The sequence below is a fragment of the Haliaeetus leucocephalus genome, unplaced genomic scaffold (assembly GCF_000737465.1).
Source record: "Haliaeetus leucocephalus isolate CR32 unplaced genomic scaffold, Haliaeetus_leucocephalus-4.0 Scaffold830, whole genome shotgun sequence".
In the NCBI taxonomy this organism is placed as follows: Eukaryota; Metazoa; Chordata; class Aves; order Accipitriformes; family Accipitridae; genus Haliaeetus; species Haliaeetus leucocephalus.
In genome coordinates this window covers 4,800,575-4,822,810 of record NW_010973266.1, presented here as the reverse complement: position 1 = coordinate 4,822,810, position 22,236 = coordinate 4,800,575, and the positions used below count along the sequence as shown (strand labels likewise).

Genomic DNA, 22,236 nt, shown 5'->3' with positions numbered 1-22,236 from the left:
TTTTTTTTCCTTTTTTTCTATTTTTAAAGAAAACAGATTTACAAAGGATTAAATAACCCAACAAGCAAACAATTTCATTCCAGGTTAACTCAAAAACAACTTTCTACATTCTTCCTGCATCTCCCCCCCAACCTGGGGCTTCTTCTGGTTCGGCTCGAATTTTCTTTCCGATATTTCGCCAAACTGAAAAAACCCCCACTATTGATCCAGCTCCACTAACAGAAAGGCCTCGTGCAGAGAAATACATACGAAGAGACGGGCTATGTAACTCTCACTACGACTACAGCCGGGCTGATAGAAGCAGAGCTCGGGGACGCCGCGGACTGCCGGGCTGAGATTTATCGCTGCTGCTGCCACTGCCGAGCTCTCTGCCTGAGCCGCCGGAGGGACAGGCTGATCGGCTGCTTCCCAAACTTCTTCATGATCTCCTTGATTCTCGCCAGGTTGGTTTTGGAGATGGTGAAGTCGCACTGGGTAGCTCCCATGTCGTAGCCGACTTCACAGGTCTTGGTGGCGGTCGTATAGCCCTCCGCCTTGACGCCCACCACGTATTCCCCGGGGTTGAGGAGACGCCAGTAATCCCCATCGGCTCCTGGGAGGAAAAGAGATGGTTTTCAGGATAAGGGCCCTTTCTCCTTGAGGAAGATGTTGTTTATGAGAATACAGAAATGCCTGCACAGGGGTAAGACGATACCACCAGCAGCATCCCAGCATCCTCACACCAGGAAGGTGTCAACAAGGTGGTCCCACCCCTCCTCATCCTGCCAACCCTACGGGAAAACACGCCTCAAATGTATTTTCCAAATGATGAAAAAATGACAACAGGCTTCACTCTGGCTTAAGATTTTTGTCAGCTGAAGTCAGAAGGATCCTGAGGCAAAGGGTCACCTTGTAACGGTTGGTGATTCCTTGGGGGTATAAAAGACCTTCCCCAAACTAATTCTAACTAATGAACCATGAGGACCCCCAGTGGGGTACCCACATAACACTCATGACCCTGGCCAGACCACCCGGACACGTGTGTTTTGGTGCTATTTAGTATGCAAAGCGTGTGAATGCATACTGTCAACTCACTTAGAGCTCTAAGTAAATATCCCCTTCCATAAAATCTTACATTGAGTTTTATTACGCTAATTTTCCCACAAAGTATAATTCATCAGGGTACTTCACCACTTGCCTACCTGGAAATGCATGAGCAGAGCTCTTGTAATCAACTAAACTACTCATGCACAAAGCAAAATGTACTTTAACACCTCGTTGAATCAGCACTTTCTGTTTTCTTCTTTTTTCCCTGTAAATGATCTCAGATTACCCATACATACATAAGGACTTCTTTTTAAATATTATTTTAACTAGCAAGTACGCCTAGCTGTGAACTGAAAAAGGTGAAACGCTAATATCTAAAATTAGTTTTGCACTCTCTCCTAGGAAAACCCACTGTGGAATGAAAGTGCATATTCAGATATGCAATTCCATATAGAAATAAAATGCAACATCTCTTGTATGAAGAGGGGTTGGGTTTTTTTAGCACTGATGAGAACTGACAGCCTTACTATCACTAGCCTTAGGTCACTGGCAATGCAGCATGTCGCAAAAACTAAAGATGGTTTGCATAAAAATATTATATTTGGGAAAAGATCAGACTAGCTAGCTTCTGTTTAAAGAAATAGGATTTTAATTCAGAGGTTGGTAAGATACAAAACGTTTGCAAACAGCAAGTGTTAGCAAACCAGCAATATCAACTGCACCCTGATATTGCAGTCTCTGAATACAGGTGTGAAGTTGGGTGCAAGAAGCACATCTGACCAGGTTAGTTCTTGCATACCAGCTTGATCAGGTTTTTCTTTCAGCCAGTTTGACCCCGCTTAGGGTGATGATCAAGGTCCAGATTTTCTATTTCTCAGGACTCAGGCATTTTTTTGGAAGAGCTCTCTGAGAAGCAATTTATTCAGTTCTCCCCTACTATCGGGTCCGTTGGCACCTTAACCAAAAAGCAAAACATAAAGCTGTCCAAGTTTCTTGAATTTATCCCTAAAGGCTCATTTTTGGCTGTAAATTCTCTGGTGATACTACAGGGCTGACAAAAGGCTATGGATCACCCTGTGCGTGGCTGTGAATGCATCCCCGCTCCGAGGCTGGCTTTAGCCCCTCGAGTTCAAAACTGACCCACATTTTTCTGACACATTTAACAGGCAGTTCATCACAACCCCGCACAAGGCCAGAAAAAAAATCTACACATTCACACACCACTGGGAAATTATTACAAAGCTGGATATTAAGCTGTTAGCAGGATGCACTTTACCTCCTTTCCATTTACAAGTAGACATTAGTATTTCTGTCAGCTGTCATTGCCCAGAATCTAATACCAGACTAAAAGGGGTTTTTTTGAAAATCAGATTAAATGCAGTAGGTAAAAAATGCAGCAGAGCAGATGGCAAGAGAAACACAATTAAAAATACAGATAAATTTAGTAAATAATAGGATTGCTAAAAGAATAGGCTCCAGAGGGAGCAGGCTAGAGGCAGACTACATCTATCTCCATCTATCGGGTCTGCTTAGATAAAATAACAATGCGTAAAAATACAAAGATAGTGTTATTATCAATTAAATGTCTCAGATGACTCCATAAACACTTCAATTAAGAGCAACACTCTTTGAGCCTGAGAGGACAGACCTTTGTTACAATTGTCATATTTACACTTAAATATACCAAATTTTAGTAATTTAAATACATTATAAAAATCTATCCTAATGCTTTGTTACCTACAAAAGACTCTCCAGGAAAGCTAGCCATAGCGCTGCACACCCAATGCATGTAACAACTAAAGCTTAACTTTTCTCTACTGAGCAGACAGCCAGGAATGAGACTGGAGAGTTAGAATACCAGAATTATGCTTAGCTTAAACTAATGTTATTAAATGTTACTAAATGCCACTTCAAAATCTTTGGGTTTGGTTACACAATGTATTCTGAAATCATATGAAACTTATGAAAATATTCAGAAAAATTTCTCTGAACATTGTGTGAAATTAAATTAATTATGGTTTATTGCAAAAATTACACAGAAACACGTATCTGTCTTTGAACTCTGGCTGTAAGAAACTGTACATTTCTTCATCGAGATTTGCTTTGAGATTTCCAAAGTGCGCAATTACAGGAAGCAACCCACAAAACTGCCTTTGCACCGTGGGGAAAAAAGGTGTCCAGGTGCATTTGGTCATCCAGTTGATGAACTCTTTTCCAAAGGTTACCTCATAGAGCACAGTCCACATCTAGCCGTAACAGCATGCAATCACTCAGACTTAATCAATAGTTACATCTGCATCAAGAGAAAATGGAATAATTTTCCACAAAGCTCTTACTCTCAGAATCAATGACTTCAATTAGCCTATTAATATTGTTAGCCTAGTGTCAGCAACCCTCTCTTCCCATAAGATATATTGTACATCCAAGTAAAAAAAAAAAGCTTTCTATGCACTTTTTTTTGTCCATAGGAAGAAGCACAGAAATTTTCTCAAACAAGTAAATGTTATCAGAGGGCCTTTACAACTTTTGTCTGGCTCTACAGGGTAGGTGACCACATTTATGTATCAAAGAAACACTAGATACCTTACAGCTTAGCTCACTTCAAACAAAACTTATATAAATAGAGATAGCGGCCATAATTCTTCTCCTGCTTGACCTATTTTTATATCAAGGCAACTCACAGGTTTAAATGGATACATATTTCATTTTAAAAGGTATAAAAGAAAGAAGACTGTTCACAATTTGCTTTCTTTCTCTGGAGTTTTACATGTCATTTTAGCTCTTTGGCTCCAACATAAATTCTCAAAGACTAACGAGACATACATTGTTATCTGTATAATATAAAACAAGATAGAACTTTTATGTTCCCATCTACAAAGTGAATCCCAAAGAGTGTCAGCTTAAATGTCTCATTAAAAAGAAGAATTAAAAAGAATAAAATAAGTACTTTTATTTGTACTAACAAGTGTAGATGTCCTTAAAGCCATAGAAGCTCAGCTCTAAGTCTAGATGTTAATATCTGCAAGATTCCCCGAGCGTTACAAGGTGGATTCTGGGATCTTGCAGATTTATTACACATGCCACTGGGACTCTCTTCCATATGCATGTCTGCTGTCTTTAAACTTTTGTTTTTTCTTTCATGTGGCAATCCAGTGTACGGAGAGCTGGAGATTAATCACCCATTGCATTTACTCAGCCTCAACCAGAGCAATATATTAATTCTGTTAACAGAGTAATACAGACTACAGTTTATGGCAGTCTTTCCAGACTGCCAAGACTTCCAAGACAAGGAAAAACAACTGATTACTTTAATTCCCACTATCATTTCCCAGTAGTCCTATTTTGAAATATTTAAGGCAGAATCATTATTGCCTAATTAAATATCTGTCATTCAATGTTTTCTTTTACAACAGGGACACAGTAGCACTGAAATAAACTTAATCAAAAACTAAGTTAGATAGTCCGAGATTTATTATTGGCTCAGATAATCTACTGTAGCAAACATTAGAGATTTGGAAGTCTCTTACCTAGAGCTCTAAGATACTCCATAGTCTGAAATCAGTTTACATGTCAAAGCATGCCACACTGCACCTCAGTGGCAAAGCACGTGAAAGTGGCAGCAAATGAAAAACCCAGGATGCCAGTCAGGACATGAAAACTACGTAAAATTTGTGTTCCTCTTTCTAATATTGAACCACAACTAGACTATACAACAATATGGTTTGTCCGATTATTCACCACGATGCTACTTTTCCATAAAAGTCCAACAGAAACCTTGTTAACCGCTTACAACCAGCACTTTAAGTGCAATCACTAAAGACTCCTGACGACATCTTGCCTTGCTATTTCTTTCTGCGTGCTTGTCTCCTTGCTATATCCCCTCTGTTGTTTCTCCGTTTAAGATTACTGTGTGTCTTAAATCACGGTACAGTACCTACACAAACACAATGGCCATTGGACACTATCCCACCTGCTGCCTGTCAAAGCAATTTTCAGGTATTACTATTAATCTTGTAATTAGCTAGTGTCTATTTAAAGCAGTTCTTTATTTAGTACCGTAACTACTTTCCAGGCCATTGAATAGGCTTAGAATTTACTCTGAGTATACATACCTGTGTCTGGGTATAGATCAAGAGTGTGCTAACAAGGCAAATAGCCATTTGTGCTTTTTTTTTTTTAAACTATACATATTGAAAAGTAATTCTCTGGGCTGCAATTCACCTGTGCAAAGCAATGTTTCTGCTGAGCCCCATTAAACGATCTTTTACAAAGCTTTAATGTTTTGCAGGAGAATCTTCAGGTTGTGAAAATCCTCTTTCCCTGCAACAGCTGTTTCTCCTCTGGACACAGCTCTAAATCACATCTCCAACACATTCACAGTCCTGTAACTGCTAACAGCCAGAGGAACATTCTTCACCCAACAAGGCATTACCTACACCCTTGTTTTTCAGTGCTATAATTATTCTGGGTTAGATTTGCACTACCTTTACATTAGAAAATGAGCAATAAGAGTTCTTTAGACACAGCCTTATGTAGGCTATTGATTTGGGGCTGATAAAAGGCTATTTGCTCAATACTTTAAAAGAGGTGGAAAGAGGAAGAGGGGTAGAGAGGAAAGGCAGAATCCTGTTCTTGTCCACCCAGCTGCACCATGGAAAGAGGTGACTCCCTCTTCATGTGCCGCTCCTTCTGCAACACTCTCCTTAGACTGTCTACTATCTGCTGGCTTTTCGCAGAAAAGAGTTCAAAGATGCAACGAGGTTCTGTATTTTGTTTTTAAACAAAAATTAAATCTGTTCATTTGCACTGATGTTTAGGGGTTTGGTATTGTTTTTTTTACCTGTGCGAATGTCATGGTTAACACCTTCTACTGAAATAACAGCATTTGGGATTCCCTTTCCGTGCACATCTTTTACTATGCCTTTGATGCCCCGATGGACCTATTGAGAGAATAAACAAACAAATATTGCACAGCAATGAACAGTACCATCATTAGCAAGATATCATAAATCATTAATTCCATATGTGAATTACAGGTATTATATTCCTACTTTATGGTTCACACAGTTTTGAAATATCATTATTAACCCAGTATCAGCCTCCCAGGCATTAGCTCCTTGTGAATCAGCTTTACAAATTCTGTTAGGATTCCTGAGGCATCAAATTCAAAAGATAGATAAAACGAGCAGATAACACAGCAGACGTAAGGTCTTTTTCTGGCAGTCCTTTCTAGCAAGCTCTGCACTCATGCCAAATTTTGACAAGCTTCATTATTTTATTCTCCTAAGTCAAAACAGCCTGGCTGAAGTGATATGCCAGTATTGCTCGTAGGTAAGGTTTCTATCACAAATACCAACAGTCATGTAATTAGCCATGCAAGAAAAATATCAGAAACCTTAAACTCCCTTCCAATCCAAAAGGAGTCATCAAGTTATTCAGAAGTTACTCTTCTGTTGAATACCTGTTCCATAAAAACAATCAGGGACTCGCGGTTGTTTTCCCATTCTTCAGGCAACTCGCTCTCGTGGGGATACTTGTCACAGCCAACGTAGATGGATAGCTCAAAGCAGTTAGTGTGCAGATAACTGAAGTCATTTATGCCTGTCAATAGGGGGTAAAAAAGAAACAATTTTATATCCTCTTTTAATCTATTGATCAGATCTGATTATTTTATGCAAAGTAATACAGAACTTATTTAAACACTAACTGGGTATTTATTTAGCTGGCTTAGTCAGCAGACCTGGCAGGACAAAAGATTTTTAGAAATGCCACATCTCCCATAGCAAAGCACCAGAGTAACACCAGAGCTATACATTTAACAAAACAAGACTTTCTAAAGACAGCGTCCCATCAATATGTTCAAAACCGAGGACACAAGATTGCACCGTGACAGCACGGGCCACTGTGTCAGCCCAGCACCGCATCCCCAATCCCTTTGCTGCAAAGAGCAGCATCCTTCCGCCATCACAAAACTTAAAGGAAATACAGATTTAGCAGAAAACACACAAAAAGTCATTCCAGGTAATGTTTCTATTATATTGGTGGAGAAGAAGGGGACACAACCACAAGATGTTAGGAAAGGTCTCTCTTTACAGCAAAAAACTTGTGCTTTGCTTTTAAGAAAGCACGAAACTTCACTAATGCTGGACACTTTCCCGTGGAGCAGCTCTCACTTACGATTGTTCTGGGCAAAAATGGGATGAGTCTACGTTAGCTTGCGTGGATGCACAGCCATTAACTGAATTTATACAACCCTAAATGCCAGGACACAGAGCAATGTGCACACAGTCATTGTTATGTAAAAGTGATTTATCAGAGCAGTTGATGAGATAGTTTCTCAGTGTAAATGTTTTCCCACATCAGTATTCTAAATGATAGGAAAGCCAGAAAAATCAAGGTAGTAATAATTCTTTTAAGTTATATATGGCATCTGTTAGCTTGTAAGGAATGAAAGGATCTATTCTGTTTTCTCCCTATTACGGCTTTGCAGAGGACTGGAATCTGCACCGTGGCTCTGCAATAGCAATTTCCATCAGAAATATGTCCTAATCAAAACCCAGGAACCTCAGGGCCTCTGACCTCTGAGGAGCGGTGGTTTAAGTCCATGTTACAGAGAGCGCTGTGACCTTTGCAAAGGTCCTGAGCACTAAGGAAGACTGTATTTAGATACAGATCTCAAACATTGCCATTTTACAGGTTTCTCTCCCGTTTCTCACAATTATTTTTCCTTTGGGAAATTCCATTTGTTAGTTCTCCTCAATCACACCGATAACATGATACAGTACACGAACATTACAGAAGGAAATGATGTGAACTTCATTTCTCATTCCACCTGCAGTTCTAATAAAAAATATTTTAAAACCCATTAATAAGCGATCAGTAATTGTTATATTTGTTATATTTTAAAATTGTTATAAATTAAAATTGTTATATTTTAAAGATTAGCAAGAATTGCCTTCACTGAGTGCTTGTGATTGAAAAGAGTTAAAAAAAAACCCAAGTCCTGTCCAATTACCATAGAGCGGTAGTCAAGTATTTAACGAGCCCTCAGTGCCTTCTGGATGCAGAGCAGGAGGATTATATAATACAGATGTTAAGCTTTACACTTTTGTTGATGAGGAAAGCCTAAATATCAGACAGTGGCATATGCTACTCTGCATAAACTTGCTTCCCCTCCATTTGAGAAACAGCCACAATTATTTTCCCCTCACATACTCTATCGCATCCTGATTAATCTGTTGTGAAATGTTTTGCAATACACAGTAATTGCTCCGTTTTAATACATGTATTTAAGAAAATGGCTTAACGTTGCCAAGAGCAACTCTTCGCGTAGCGCCTGAACATGCAAATCCAGCCTTGAAAACACTGGAAATGAAATTAAATTCATCTGTTCTTTGCCTTTGAGCAGTTCAACCAGTGCAGAAGTGTTATATATAAAATTGCTGAAGAACTTGCACTCATTGCAGTCCAAAATACGTGCAGGAAATAGTATGGCTGGGTTTCAAAGGCACATGGAGATGTTCGATATCTGTGCAAGATATCTGTGGTGCACATAATTCTCTAGGGACTCTCTGGTGCTGAAAAAGAATTAGAAAAATCCCTTATAAATTTTCCCATGGCATGAGCAGTGAAAAGTTTATATGTATGATCACTGCAAGGCCAGGCAGCAGGTGGATGAGGGGAGAGAGGACGGGCAGCTTCAAGTTGTGGTACAGCAAGGAGATGGCACCCACACCAAAGGACAGGCGGGGAGCTTTCTGCAAGGGATCTAGTGGTGGGTCACCTTCAGGTCAGTCGTTCAGTAAGCAGGGGTTTAGTTTAGGAGAAGAAAAAGTGTTACACGTTGATCTAAAAGGTAAAGAAATAGAAAAAGTGGAGTGAGCTATACAGCTACATCTGTACAGTCATGGAATTACAGAGTGAAAAAATATAGGAGAAATTTGTCTTCAAATCTGGAACTGTATTTGGACAACCCTTTACAAGGTGCCATTGGTTAACTACCAGCTGCAATACATATATATGTACGCATGTATATATATCTGCAATACAAATCGCTCTCTCCCATTTGTCTAAGTAGAGAAGAAGCCTAAAACCATCCTGCAGGTTGGAGGCTGAGCTCAAATGCAAACCACATCTTTTGAGGTTTAGTCTGGAGTCCAAGGTGTAAAGAATTGAAAGCAAAAGCAGTATCCGAGCATTTTTCTCAAAGACAATCTTGGAAGTCTTACTATAATGTAAGAGAGCAGGATGTAAAGCATAATGAGTAACATTATAAAGCAATAAAACAAATCAGATGAACCAAATCCAATATGCAATTGTTACTAAGAAATCAAGATACAATTCAGCATCTATATTGTACATCATTACTTAATGTAACTTAATGTGACAGCTGTTAGTGACATGGCCAATGTCATCTTTTCTGGATCGATTTATAATCATGTTTCTTATAGCACTTAGGAAAATTAAACTCATAAATTAGGTAATTAAGCAGTCAAGTTAGCATTCAGATTTTATTTTAGAATTTGCAGAAATGCATAGAAGTGTATTGTCAGGCATTGGCCTTGTGATCTGAGTTCAATCTTCCCCCCGAATTCAGCCAGCACTTTTTAACCTCCTGAAAAAATATTTGAAAATTTAATTCTTGGCTCTAGCCTTTAAAGGCTGGCCAGCATTAACTTTACACGGGCCAACGTAAAAGCCATAAAAGCCATGTCCAACATTTAGAAATGTTTATGCAGTGAAACTACCTGCAAGTTACAAACACAAGCCAGCGCCAGTAAAAAGTGGTCTGCACAGACACTCGCTTGCATCTGTTTGCCATTACTGCTGCAGTTGTTCCTATTATTATTCAAGTGATGGCAGATGCACAGCTCATTTCTTAATTTCATAGAATATGTTGTCTAACTGATGTACTTACAAAAACCAAAAATTTTGAGCAGAATTCTGATGGATCAGCAGAGTCCCTGATTCTGAGCCTGCTCAAAGTGTACACCCATAGAGATAACCGTGCCTATTGCTGTTAAAAATGTGCTTCTAATGGGGCTTTCCTGGAAATTGATGCTTTGTCTGCACTACAGGACACGGCTTCCCCTTCATGCTCCTTAGCGGGGTGACAGGCTTGGGCATAAGGTGAATGGTGCAGTCTGCAATTTATTCTGGCAGCAGAAATGCCTATGGAGCCCATGAAAAATTTCATTATAAGGATGTCCAGGTCTTTTAAAAACAGGATGGTAGCAGGCAAGCAGCAGCTTTTTATGGCATGTTTTTACAACTCAAAGTGAATGCAAGCGGGGGCTGATCTGTGACCAAGTTCAATGAGAATGAGGCTGAAATTGTGATTTTCCTATCTAAGGGCCACTGGAATCTCGCCTTGGAGTTGCTGCTTCAGCTCTGACACTGGTTACCTTTGATATTCAGCAGCAGTTTTCTGTTGGCACCCTGTGAGATGGCAAAGGCTGACAGGTTCCCCCTTGCTAGCGGGTTTGGACTGGGTTGCTTTTCTCCTAGCAAATCATCTTGAAGGTACAGAATCCATAAAACTAATGTATTGCAGATGCACTTTTGGAAACCTCCATAGTAAATGAAATGGTCACCAGGTCTTAGTGACACAATTTCTTTCAGTCCTCTGATACTTGATGAAGTGCAGCAAACAGACTTTCACCTGGGGAAATATTCCTCCTAGGGCACATGTTTTACCACCACCGCCTCTGCAAGGTACACCAGGCAGCGATGGCATTATTATATTTAGCAAGGTAATGCTAATTACAGTTTCTACAGACACTTACTTCCCGCCACAGTATGCCAGGAGGCTCCATTAACAGTGCCATCCTCCTTTTGGAAATCCTCTGTGTGACACGCTCTCCTTCTCGCATCTGTCATCAGCCGGTGCGTGGAGGCATAGGAATACGCGAGCCAGCGAAAGACGTGGTCGTCTGGGGTAGGGGTGTAATCCTGGGTTTTCCACATCGATCGCACCATATCGTAGGGGTACGCCACCACCAGCTCTCCTCCCTGCAAATTGCCGCCCAGCACAAAAGGAATTTTTTCCATCCACGCTATTATTGCCCGTGTCTCAACTGCCACCTGGGAGGAAAAAAAAGAAACAGCAGCTTTGACTCAACCTGTGAAATCTGATAATCTTGTTTCAAAGGTAGACCAGATGCAGGAGTCCCGCTGTGAGTTTCTTAGCGTGGCGTGAGTAGCCAGCACAAGAGATGTGGCCAAGGCGCAGGGCTTCTTTACATTACAGTGCCTGCCAGCTGTGCATAAAAAACCCTAACAAAACCTTAATGTTAGTAATTTATGCAGCAGGAACATCTATGTAGAGTGAGGCCAAGAGCAGCAACCGACAGAGATGTCAGACCATGACATTGCTCCCTCTGCCATCGGCTGAAATGAGTTTTTGAAATAAGGGTTTTTAAACACAGAACTATTTCTAAAGCCCACAGAACTGCCACAGTTAAGTGCCTTCCCCTCAAACTGGGGGAATCTCAGCCACTAGCAATAGTTGCATTATATTTAAAAGGCCACGTAAAAAAAAATAATTAAATTTCTGGCACTACGATCCAATAAATGACTTTAGCATAAGCCACTGCATTGGTTTTGCATATGCCTCACAGCATTTGGAGTGTTATTTCAGATAAGAATATATTGCAAGTAAGAATAAATAAGAAAACCCCAGGAGAAATCTGTATGGTGACTGAGTTTGCAAAGAGCTCATCTACGTCGCAAAACTAGGGAGAAGCCCAATTCACAGGACTGAGCCCTGCGGTGGGATTCTCTTTGTCTACCTGCTGCTGCCTAGAAGTTGGGTATCGAGTCCTCCAGGTTCTCGGAATTGCCAAGGGAAAAGAGAATCCTCCAGGCAGCATTTCCCTTCCCAAGGGCTGCCTCTAAAATATGGGGGTGAATGGTACTTTTGTGGCACGTTTTTATTTCCTGACAAGGAAGCCTAGACAAGTAGCTTAGGTCAGGTATGTAACTTCACCCACAAGTTACTAATTTCTTGAGAAGTGCAAAGCTCACTCTTCCAGCATGCCCCAGCCTTTGTGTTCCCTGCTCTCTGGTCTTACTCACGGTGGCATTTTCAGACAGGTACCAGTCAGGGATCGGGATGTGATGGTTTGGAACTTTTCTTTTACTCTTCTTCTGATCTTCCGACTCCCAGAGCAAAGAGTTTAAATCAGGGAAATTATTGTTGATGTCAATGCCGTCCTGAGTCCATCGTCCTAAAGACCAGCCCCCTAATTCTGAACCCTTAGGTTTAAAGAAAAAGGGAGAAAAAATATCATTCAGAAAAAATATCATTCAGAATACAACAACCTGTGAGCCCTCAGCAAAGTATTTGGGGATGTGTCAGAGAGAATTCTATACAGAAAAATGAAAGGATGAATTATTTAATTAACTGAAGTGAATAATTGGCTTTTTTTTCATTTTGTACGAAACCTTGAATGAGGTGAAGCAAAGCCCATGAAAAATTACTTGGGGTTAGCCAAAATATTCTGGTTTGTTTTCAAGGTTTCTATGTAAGACTGGTTTTCCTGTGGGTTGCAATGGAGATAGCATATATTCCCTTCCACGGCTGTGAGTGCAAATTTTGTATTCCAGTCTTGTACGGACTGCCCTGGAAGACTTTCCAGTATATTTGACCAGCCCCTGCAATTTTTCCTCCTGGTGTCTGTCTTCTTCCAGACTGAATTCTTACAATGCCCAACACATTGTGCTCTCCCTAAAGATGCGCTATTAAATTTCAGCTGCGGAGGAATGCAAATTTTCATGTGCTTCGTTTGGTTTCTCATGAGAAACAGACTGCATGAATTTTCCATTTTCCATAATGGTGTTCCCATTGATCTATACACCTCGGTATGGTTTGTTCTGGCAGTCTTTGTGACCCTCCTTTCTATACACATCTTCCTGTTAGCCAATGTCACATAAATACTGTTTCTTTCAGCTTTTTTTTCCCCAAGAAAGATGTTTCAGTGGTTTGTGTTTGCTTTGATGTGTTTGGGTTTTTTTTTTATTTTGATTGCTTGTAAAATATGATCTTTGAAAAAAAAATATGACAACAGGAGCATGTTTCATTCATCTAATAGACGTAAAATAACTCCTTGATATATCCACAATCATATTACCGCTTTATATGCCTTGTCATATCCATCTGGGTTGACTGAGGGCAGGAGGTGGATTCTGGTACCCTCAATGAGATGTACAATGCGTGGGTTCCCAGCCAGGTATTCCTGGCACATAAACTGCATTAGCAAAAGGATTAGCTCGCGTCCAAGCACTTCATTCCCATGAGCTCCTGCAATGTACCGAAATTCTGGTTCACCTGTTGAAAGCATATGGAGCAGAAGTGGTGTCAGAGCAGCAAATCAAATATCTAACCAAATTTCATTGATGTCAATCAGCAACATTTCGCTTAAGGAGAGTTGGAAAAATGTTTTAACTGAACAAATGATAGATGAAAATGTAACTGTACAGAAACAAATAACTACTTTCTGTTGCTATTTTAGAAGAATGGGCTTATGTGTAAGTGATATCTCAAGCTACCGTATAAAACCCCCAAAACCCATTTTGCATGAAACGCATTTTTAATTATACTCACAATTTCAGCATGTTACAGGCAGATTTTAAAAGTTCTGATAGTCTAAAAATAACATGAAAAATACATCGCTAGTAGTTCTTTGTGACAGATGTTAAGGCTCTTAAAAGGTAACAGCCAGTAACTGTACATAATTGATCTCTGACTTCACACGCTCCTTTTCCTTCATTTATCAAAAAACAGGTTCACATATATTTTTCAAGGTTATAGTGAATGGCACAATACTTGGACTCAATTACGAAATACTTCAGAGATTATTAGGAATAGTGCCAGCTATTAAAAAAAATCCCTGTAATTTCATTGTCCTTTGTATGAATTAAACACTTGCAAACATTAACAGGACAGACCTGAACTGGCCAAGCTACGGCTTGTGGCTGGATCCACCCTCCCAATTTGTCTGGCCCATGACACACTCCTTGCATTTTCTGCAGGACTCTCAAAAATAGGTAAGCGGACAGAGCAGATCAGATGAATTATTCTGGTGTTAACATCTGACGTTCAGAGACTGTAGTCAGGTCAACACCAAGTCTATGGAGAGATTACATCTACTGTGCTCCAACCCTTATGGCAAAGGAGAGATGTCTTAGGAGCATGTTGCAGCACTCTTCCTTGCATGGGATGAACACGTATCAGGGTATTTATGGACACGGCAAAGCACAAGAGACCTTTATTCTCACAGCTGCCTCAGACACTATCACCGTTCATTTTTCTCCACAGAAGGGCCAAAGACTGAATGAGTTTCTATTCTGAAGAACTATATCACCGTAGGAAGTTGTACCCCAATACTCAGCAGTGAAAGATGATTTGTGAGGTTTGACCTGTCCTTGCTTGCAATGCATTCACCCATATAAAAAAAAAAGGTAAATTTCTATCCAAAGCTACATAAATCCCCAAAACTAAAATCCATTCCCCAGTACTAAAAATCACTTTTAGTTATTGTAAAGAATAAAACTCATTATCATTAAAGAATTTGATCCCACATTCAAAATGCCTTCTATTTGTGCTCACCCTCCTCTTCCCAATTTAGAAATACAGTGCTGAAGTTCCTCCCACATACATTTGAAATCTTTGCTGCCATGAATATAATTCCATCAGTGATAATTACTGCAGATACAGAGAATGAGGATAAAAAAAAGCCACAGCCCAACACCCGTCAATAGATTTAGTTAGACTAAATCCTAACCAACTTCGTGTTCTCCTGGGTTGTCAGAAATCTCGACAGCATACAGCTTTAGTCCTTGGTTACTTTTTCCAATATTGTAAATTCTTGTGATATTCGGGCACATTTTGTTCACAGTTTTCATCAACTGCCAACAAAAAAAACAAACCATATAGTTAGACAATGCAGCATCAAAATAGATCTACGATTAATTACTTCATTCCAAATTGGTTGTGACAAAACCTCTTTGTTTTCTTTTCTGATTATTTCTTAGTTGTAAAAGCTTTATGTTTAGTTCATGAATTTATGTTGTGTGGTAATTCACATAAATAATGTTTATTCTGCTAGAACAAGCTGAATAGTCTGCTGAAACACTACAGCATAGGTGAGGTTCAAGATCTTTTTTACATGAGATGCATTTGTAATATTATCAAACAATTAAGGACTTGCGGGGGAAGTCCAATAGGAATAAAACCAACAGAACCACTGCTACTATACAACCAAACACATTTTGAAAACTCTATGTGATAGAGGATAATTAGCCACCTTAACACTTCCTTCTACATACTCTGTCATTTACTATAGCAGAGTGAGTTGAGATGCCCCAGGGTGTTAGCATGGCAATGCACGTACCTTACAGGTTGCCACAGACACATTCTGCCCAGTAAGGGAGATTTCTCTCTCCTTTGCCCTATGTGGCAGCAACTTAATTCAAAACAAACTAAGAGAGAATGATATCACCCACTTAAAAATGATTTTTCCCAGTGAATTCTGATTACACCTGCCTCTGCTGAGGTAGAAACCAAGCCCACCCTTCTTGTATTACAAAGTGAAATCTCACATGGCAAAATAGTTAGTTAAGGCAGTGTTGATGTGGCCAAAATAGTGAGATAGATATAAATCTGAATTACTCCATAAACTCAACAGGATATACCTCCTTTAGTAAATAACAGATTCCTCAGACTTTGCTTACCAAGTTTCAGCAAAAAATAGAATTAATAATGGAAATGCAAACAGATGGTCTGAAGAGATTCCTACCATCAAAATCTATGCTACTCATTGTTTCTGCAGATACTGCATGACATAGTCAAAATATAATCAAATAGCCTGAGTGCTTACTAAAGTGCAGAGGGAAGATCATGGTTAAGGGTGTAGGTCTGTTTTAAACCGATGAAGATACACAGATGTGATCCAGGTAAGTATATCTGGACTCTAAATTGTCCCACAAACACACACTTTACTGTGGCATTTCAGGTGAATGTTAAAATTTACAAACAAGACTGAAAATTTTTGTGTTAATAATAAGATGTTATTGCAAATAGCTCTAAATGACAAGAATTTATCTGTCTCAATTTTTTTTTTTTCCATTGGAAAGCATTAAAGAAAGAAATAAGGACTTTACAGTAAATTGGAACCCTAGGGACTATTAATTAGACAATCTTTTCATAAACAAGGGTGCATACATTACTGAAGAAATATTGTAGCATAACAAAACTCTTTACTCGCATAGTGTTAATTTAGAAACAATATTGGATGATCATAAGGCTGATGATTTAAAAAATGCAATAATTAGATGTGTCTGATTCCCATGCCACCATTTAGCAAATCTAAGTGGAAACACAATTCACTTTGGGAAGAACATCATTAAAATTCCTCTCATAAAAGGCATCACTTCTATTTATAATCATGTTGCAAAGAGACCAAAAAGATGTTATTTTTGTACGTTTGTTCATCTCGCATGTTGGTTTTATATAGATCTGAGAAACTATTGCTTTTGCAAATCTAAACTCAGCACTTGTCTGAAAAATAGTCAGTTATGCTTTTTCAGTGTATTGTCTAGTTTCATATCTACTTTTTTTCACCACAGTCATCATCATCAGTGTGCTGGTATTACAGGTACCCAGCTATTTCCATGGAACTCTTTAACATTCTGGGCATACGTAAGTGGGGATGTCATCATTTGTTGTTCCAGCTGAAACACATAGGTGAAGCCAGAAAACGCTGTTTAAATCAAACACTATAAAATGTAAAACAAGTCAATTACTAACTTTTTGAGACAGACTGCCTTAAATCATCATGGTCAACCTGCTCATAATGAACCAAAAATACTTTCAGTGGATATGGAGCTAGAGCCTCACAGACCAAAACTTATCCATGGTCTACTGCGGGAGGATTATTAGTTTATGTCCTCCTGACAAGAGGATGAAACGGATTTTTATTGGATCAGATACCACATTTTTCTCCAATAGAGATAAATATTAGTTTTTTCACTCTGCCAACGAGTACAGATACCGCATTAAAAGGTCTATTTTAGCAGGTTAAACCCAGCTTTCTGCAATGTATCAAGAATGTTATTGTCTCGGTCCTGTGTTTATTAATTCCTCTCCTTACACTCTCTTCAAACTGCAGGAAAATCCCTCCTGCCTGATGTATCGCTGCATCCAGGCAGCTTCCCAAAATGTGGAATAGGGGAGATGAGCCTGTCCTCTCAGAGCTGTCTCCAAAATGAAGCTGCAGAGCAGAAGCTTTCCGAATGTGCCTGGCACTTCAGTGTGCGCAGGGTACCAAGAACATCAATTTAGGAAAGCAGTTAAAAGGATGTTAAATGTTCATTACTAGTGAGAAAAATGCCTAGAACCAAGTTCAAAGTATATTACAATCAGTGGAAATATTTGTATTGGCCTCAGTAAACTCTCCATCATCTCTTTAATTGCAAGCATGTGATTACTTTCCGAATCAAACAAAGAACCTTTCCTGAATTAGGGCCTCTGGAGTAGACTTCACTGTGGCTCTTTTGATAACAGTATGGATATAGTAATGTAGTTAAATGTTTATATGTAAATACAATACTGAAAATGAACATATTTCATATTTGCTTTTCTCATACTCATTTCGTACAAACAGCACAATAGGTCACCTGAAATGTCACAGTGTTTTCTTTGGGCTTTGTACAAACTGTCAAAGACAATTGATGATAACAGTCAGTCAGGGCTTTATTAACAACCAGCAGGACTGTAAAACACTTCCACAATTACATTCACTAACAGTTCGTATTTGACAGTTCCTATTTGTTTGTCACTACCAATTATTTACCCTATTAGCGCCCTGGAAAAAGACTGCGTGCAGTCTTTGAAGAAGCCCTGCAAAACTGGCCTCTGAAGGTCCAATTCCTCCATTTTGCAGGAAAGGTGGGTTAAATGTAGGTCTTGGTGCCATCTACGCTTAGAGGAGGCAAAAGGATTGTCAGCCAATGCCTTTCAGGTTAGGGCTATTCTTTATCCTCTGTGGAGATCATAGAATTATAGGATCCTTTAGGTTGGAAAAGACCCTTAGGATCATGGCATCCAACTGTTAAGCTAACTCTACCAAGACCTCTGTATTTCTTGTTCTGCTGTGAGCCAAAACAGAAACAACCTCCTCCTTGAGCGCGGAGACTATCAGATAGAGGCTGTCAACCTGGCATTGCATGCAACCTTGGATGTTTGCTGGGTATCGCTCCAGTCTTCTACATGTGGTTGTTTAACCCTCAAATAAACCTGTTCAATTGGTAATGTATACTGTGCTCTTCAATGTTCTGCATTATTGTTACATCAAGTCCATAAACACAGCTGACCGTGAAGAGCCACACAAGATTTCAGGGGTACTTGGAGTCTGGCCTGTCCAAAGGTATGAGTCACATCCAGTTAAATGGATTTCAAGATTAACAATCCTATTTCCTAAGAAAGATATGACCTGGGTTTGTTGTTTCAAAGACAAGGTTGTACTCAAATGTCCATCTCAAACTATTTCTGGGGATATCTGTCCTACCATTTTAACAGCTTCCTATACAGCATGAATACATCATGTAAATATTTTGGACTGTAAGACAATCCTGACTTCTGCATACAAGGTACAGCAAGCGTTGCGATCAACTGAAAGAAGACTCTTGAGTGCTCTTTTAAGAGAAAAAATTGGTACTATAAAATTTATCTTCCTAAAAAGAGAGTTCTATTAAAATAATCTGACACTGAGAAAATCCCCCTCTCACAAATACTTGACATATTGCAATGTAATGTAATGCTTCGAAAACATGGCCCAGGGAACACCCTCTCCTCCTCCTTCTTCAGTGTTTATAATAAATAACGTCAAAGAACAGCGTTTTTCTAAGATGGTTGGCAGTGAAGCAGCTAACAAAACTGACAATAATGCGTGGTATTTTATTTTTTTTTTTTTAAGTTTAAGTTGACTCTGGAAATTGACAGTTATTGTTCCATTTTACACTCAGGAAAGATATTATGAAGTTCTGAGTATAGTTTTGGGAATATAAGACTTATTGGAACCCAACCCACAATCTTCTGCTTACTAGCAGCAGAACCCAATTAGAATCCAATGATCTCTAAACAAATTAACTGCTTTGACACAGAGAAAACCAGAAATTGGGAAAGCACAGCCAAAGGCAGCTCACAACTGACCAGCTCTTAGCCACAGTTGCAATTTTTCTACTTGTATGAAAAGTGGAAAAATATTCTGGTTTAAAGCTGTGGTTTAAAGCAGAGATATTTCTAACCTGACCAACCTGTCTTTCTGCAATGAGAATCTAAAATACACTTTATTTTATTGCTCTTGACAGTAATTATGCCAACTGAGTTTCTACTTGTCTAATCTTTATGCTAAGAAATATAGGCCACGAAATCTCTACCGAAATAAATGTGTGACTCAGTACACAATTGCTCAATAAAAATGAATGGTGATTCATGCAGTATAAATACATTGAAAATTCAGCACACAGCAAATGATTCACACACTTCAAGTCCAAACATATTATCTTTATAGTTGAAGAGAAAGCAGGCAGAAATATTACTTTAGGACAACCCTCACCTATGCCTGTGGTGATATGAAGCAAGATTAAAAAATAATAACAAAAAGAACAGCAAGGTTGCCTAATTAAAGTTAAAGGAACAAGATTAACAAGGCTAATAGATTTAAAATTATTCTAAGAGGATTTTTTTTTTTTCTTAGTGGGTTTTTTTTTGGTGAGTTTTTGCTGGTTTTCATAACTATGAATAGAGAATTGGACTTTTTATAGTTTATTCTAACTATCCAAACCCACTGAAATATAGGAGAATCCTGGTGGCTAAGTCAGGGTCAAATCTGAAAGGAGAAACCACTGTAACATTCACCACTCGAATATATGTGTAAGAAAAATGATGGCACATTATGTGTAAAACCTCCCTCTGTCATGTAGCATCACCTGTTTAAGGTTAGATGATGTACAAATTAAGACTTTGGGATTTTAATAGTTTGTTGCTTTTAATAGATTAAAACAGAAAAAAAAGATTTTTTTAAATAAACTGCACCATTTAATAGTCTTTTTAACAGGTAGAATTCAGACTCCATAAAAGCTCAAAAGCCTGCACCCATCCACCCTCCATCCAGGAGGTCACACACCAGCCTCTTCGCCTACCTGCCTCATTTCCTTGTAGTTGTGATGCTTAAAGTCCAGATTATCTGTGGTTGTCATTTCATTTCTTCTGTGGTAATAATTATTCGGGTCTGAGAAAAGAAATAAAAGAATTTTCATGTGCTTATGAATTTCAGATATAAAGATGCGTAGCCATAACGCATGCAAGGAACATGGAAATCTGAATTCCACTGTCCTACATGTATTTAAAACAGGTTTTCAAAAGAAAAGCTCAAAGAAACAGCAAATTTGAAATATTTCTAATTACTGCACAAATCAGCTTATATAGATCCAAACGAAAGCAAGGAGGCAGCAGGCATCAGCTTGCCAGACAGCTACTCTGCACGAACAACTAAACTTCAACAGAAGAGCAGAAGGGCATCCTTAGGCTACAGAGGAGGGCAAAAGACTCTGGAAAATGATGAGTCATATGCAAGATAAAAGAGTGGGAAAAAAATCACATCAGAGGAAAAAGCCCCAGTAAATGTTTTGTGTCTACTTGATTAATTTAGTATTACAAGGAATTATCTTTTAGTTTTCTTGATGAGTATTTTCAGAGTCTATGCACTCCTTGCAAAATACAGAAAGGATCTACTGTGCATATTAAAAATTCCTGATTATTTTCCTAAGCACTGTTTATGAAAGTCAGAGGCCTTTGTTACTTTAAAATCAGCATATCCGTTTCTATACAGATATAATTTATAGTTTGATACTTCAAAACACACAAAGGAGAACATGTGGACAGAACAAAAACCTTTGTGTCCTTCACTGTCCAGGCCATTCACCTGGGCAAAAAAACAGGCCAAGATTGTTAGGGCTCAGCTTTATATTTCCTGATATGTGTGCTCCTAGCCTAATCTATTATGACCTATTTTTAGAGATAAACAAGTCTATTTGGAAAACATCAGACACATTCTTCAATTTGGCATATCTGGGATGTCTGGAATTTTGAGTAATTGTTTGTCAAACCAGTGGTTGTCAGGCTGTTATGAAAAATTGTTTCCCTTTGCACAAAATCATCTTCATTTGGTTTAAAATTATTGGGAAAAAGCCAAATATGAAAGCCTAAATGTTATCCTGTCTCATTGCAACACAGCCAAAAGACACTGCCTCTAGAGAAGAAAAATGATTTTTTTAAACAGTATCACAACTGATAGGTGATTTTTTGGGGGGAAAACAAGCATAATTATTAGTAGGAATACATAGATACTATTCTGCAACAACATTTAATGAAAATATGGAAAACTCATAACACTTAAAAATACCTTATAACGACATTTTTAAGCTTCATATTTCTGACATTGTAACCTCTAAATTCTCTAACTTATTCTTCCCATGAAACTCTAAAAGTATTTAGGGTTTTTTATGTGGAAGGAAAGCAAAATTTGAACTATTTAAGTTATTTATGAAATGAAACATGGAAGTTCCATTAAGCTTCGCTGTAACATTACCCATGTTCTTTAGCACTTATTTACTCTTCATTCACACGCTTGTCTTCACTTCCATTCCCTAATCTACAGCAGAAATACTGGAAGCTCAGCTGAACGCTGCTCTATAAGTATGACTGAAAAATGTCAAAAAACCATCTTGGCTCAACGAAATCTGGTTATTCAATGCAGTCTGTCCTTTCCAGTGAGAACTTATTCTATCACAAAACCACCTGGAAATGGATTTGAATTAGAGCCTAATCAGGTGAGGAAACAAGATTTGCTTATTTAAAAAAAAAAAAGTTTTGAAGAATCAAGAGGGTTAGGTTTCACATAAAATTCACCTGCATTTTTAGGTCTTCTTTCCAACTTAACTCCAGGCTAAATTGATGCAAGTCCGCCGACAGCAACGATGCTGCACTAACCCTGCAGATGACTCTGGAATGCCAAACCCTTAAAGGTCAACCCATGTTAATGCATGGAAATTACTCTCTAATGTATTGATGACTGAGAAATGGAAATCATAAAAAACCCACTTCTTCTAGAAAGAGACAATGTGTTTAATGCCACACAGAATATGTTC

General features: G+C 38.7%; 1 protein-coding gene across 1 annotated transcript in view; it reads right to left on the bottom strand.

Annotated features, from left to right (window-relative positions):
* Positions 1-338: 338 nt before the first annotated feature.
* CPXM2 (carboxypeptidase X (M14 family), member 2) overlaps positions 339-22,236 on the bottom strand; it is a 74,736-nt gene continuing 52,838 nt past the window's right edge. Inside the window, exons 6-13 of the mRNA XM_010581992.1 lie at positions 20,230-20,318; positions 14,811-14,934; positions 13,158-13,354; positions 12,103-12,282; positions 10,812-11,109; positions 6,488-6,627; positions 5,867-5,966; positions 339-592 (exon numbers count right to left, since the gene is read on the bottom strand). Of these exons, the coding sequence (XP_010580294.1) occupies positions 339-592; positions 5,867-5,966; positions 6,488-6,627; positions 10,812-11,109; positions 12,103-12,282; positions 13,158-13,354; positions 14,811-14,934; positions 20,230-20,318 (1,382 nt within the window). The remainder of the gene's footprint in view (positions 593-5,866; positions 5,967-6,487; positions 6,628-10,811; positions 11,110-12,102; positions 12,283-13,157; positions 13,355-14,810; positions 14,935-20,229; positions 20,319-22,236) is intronic.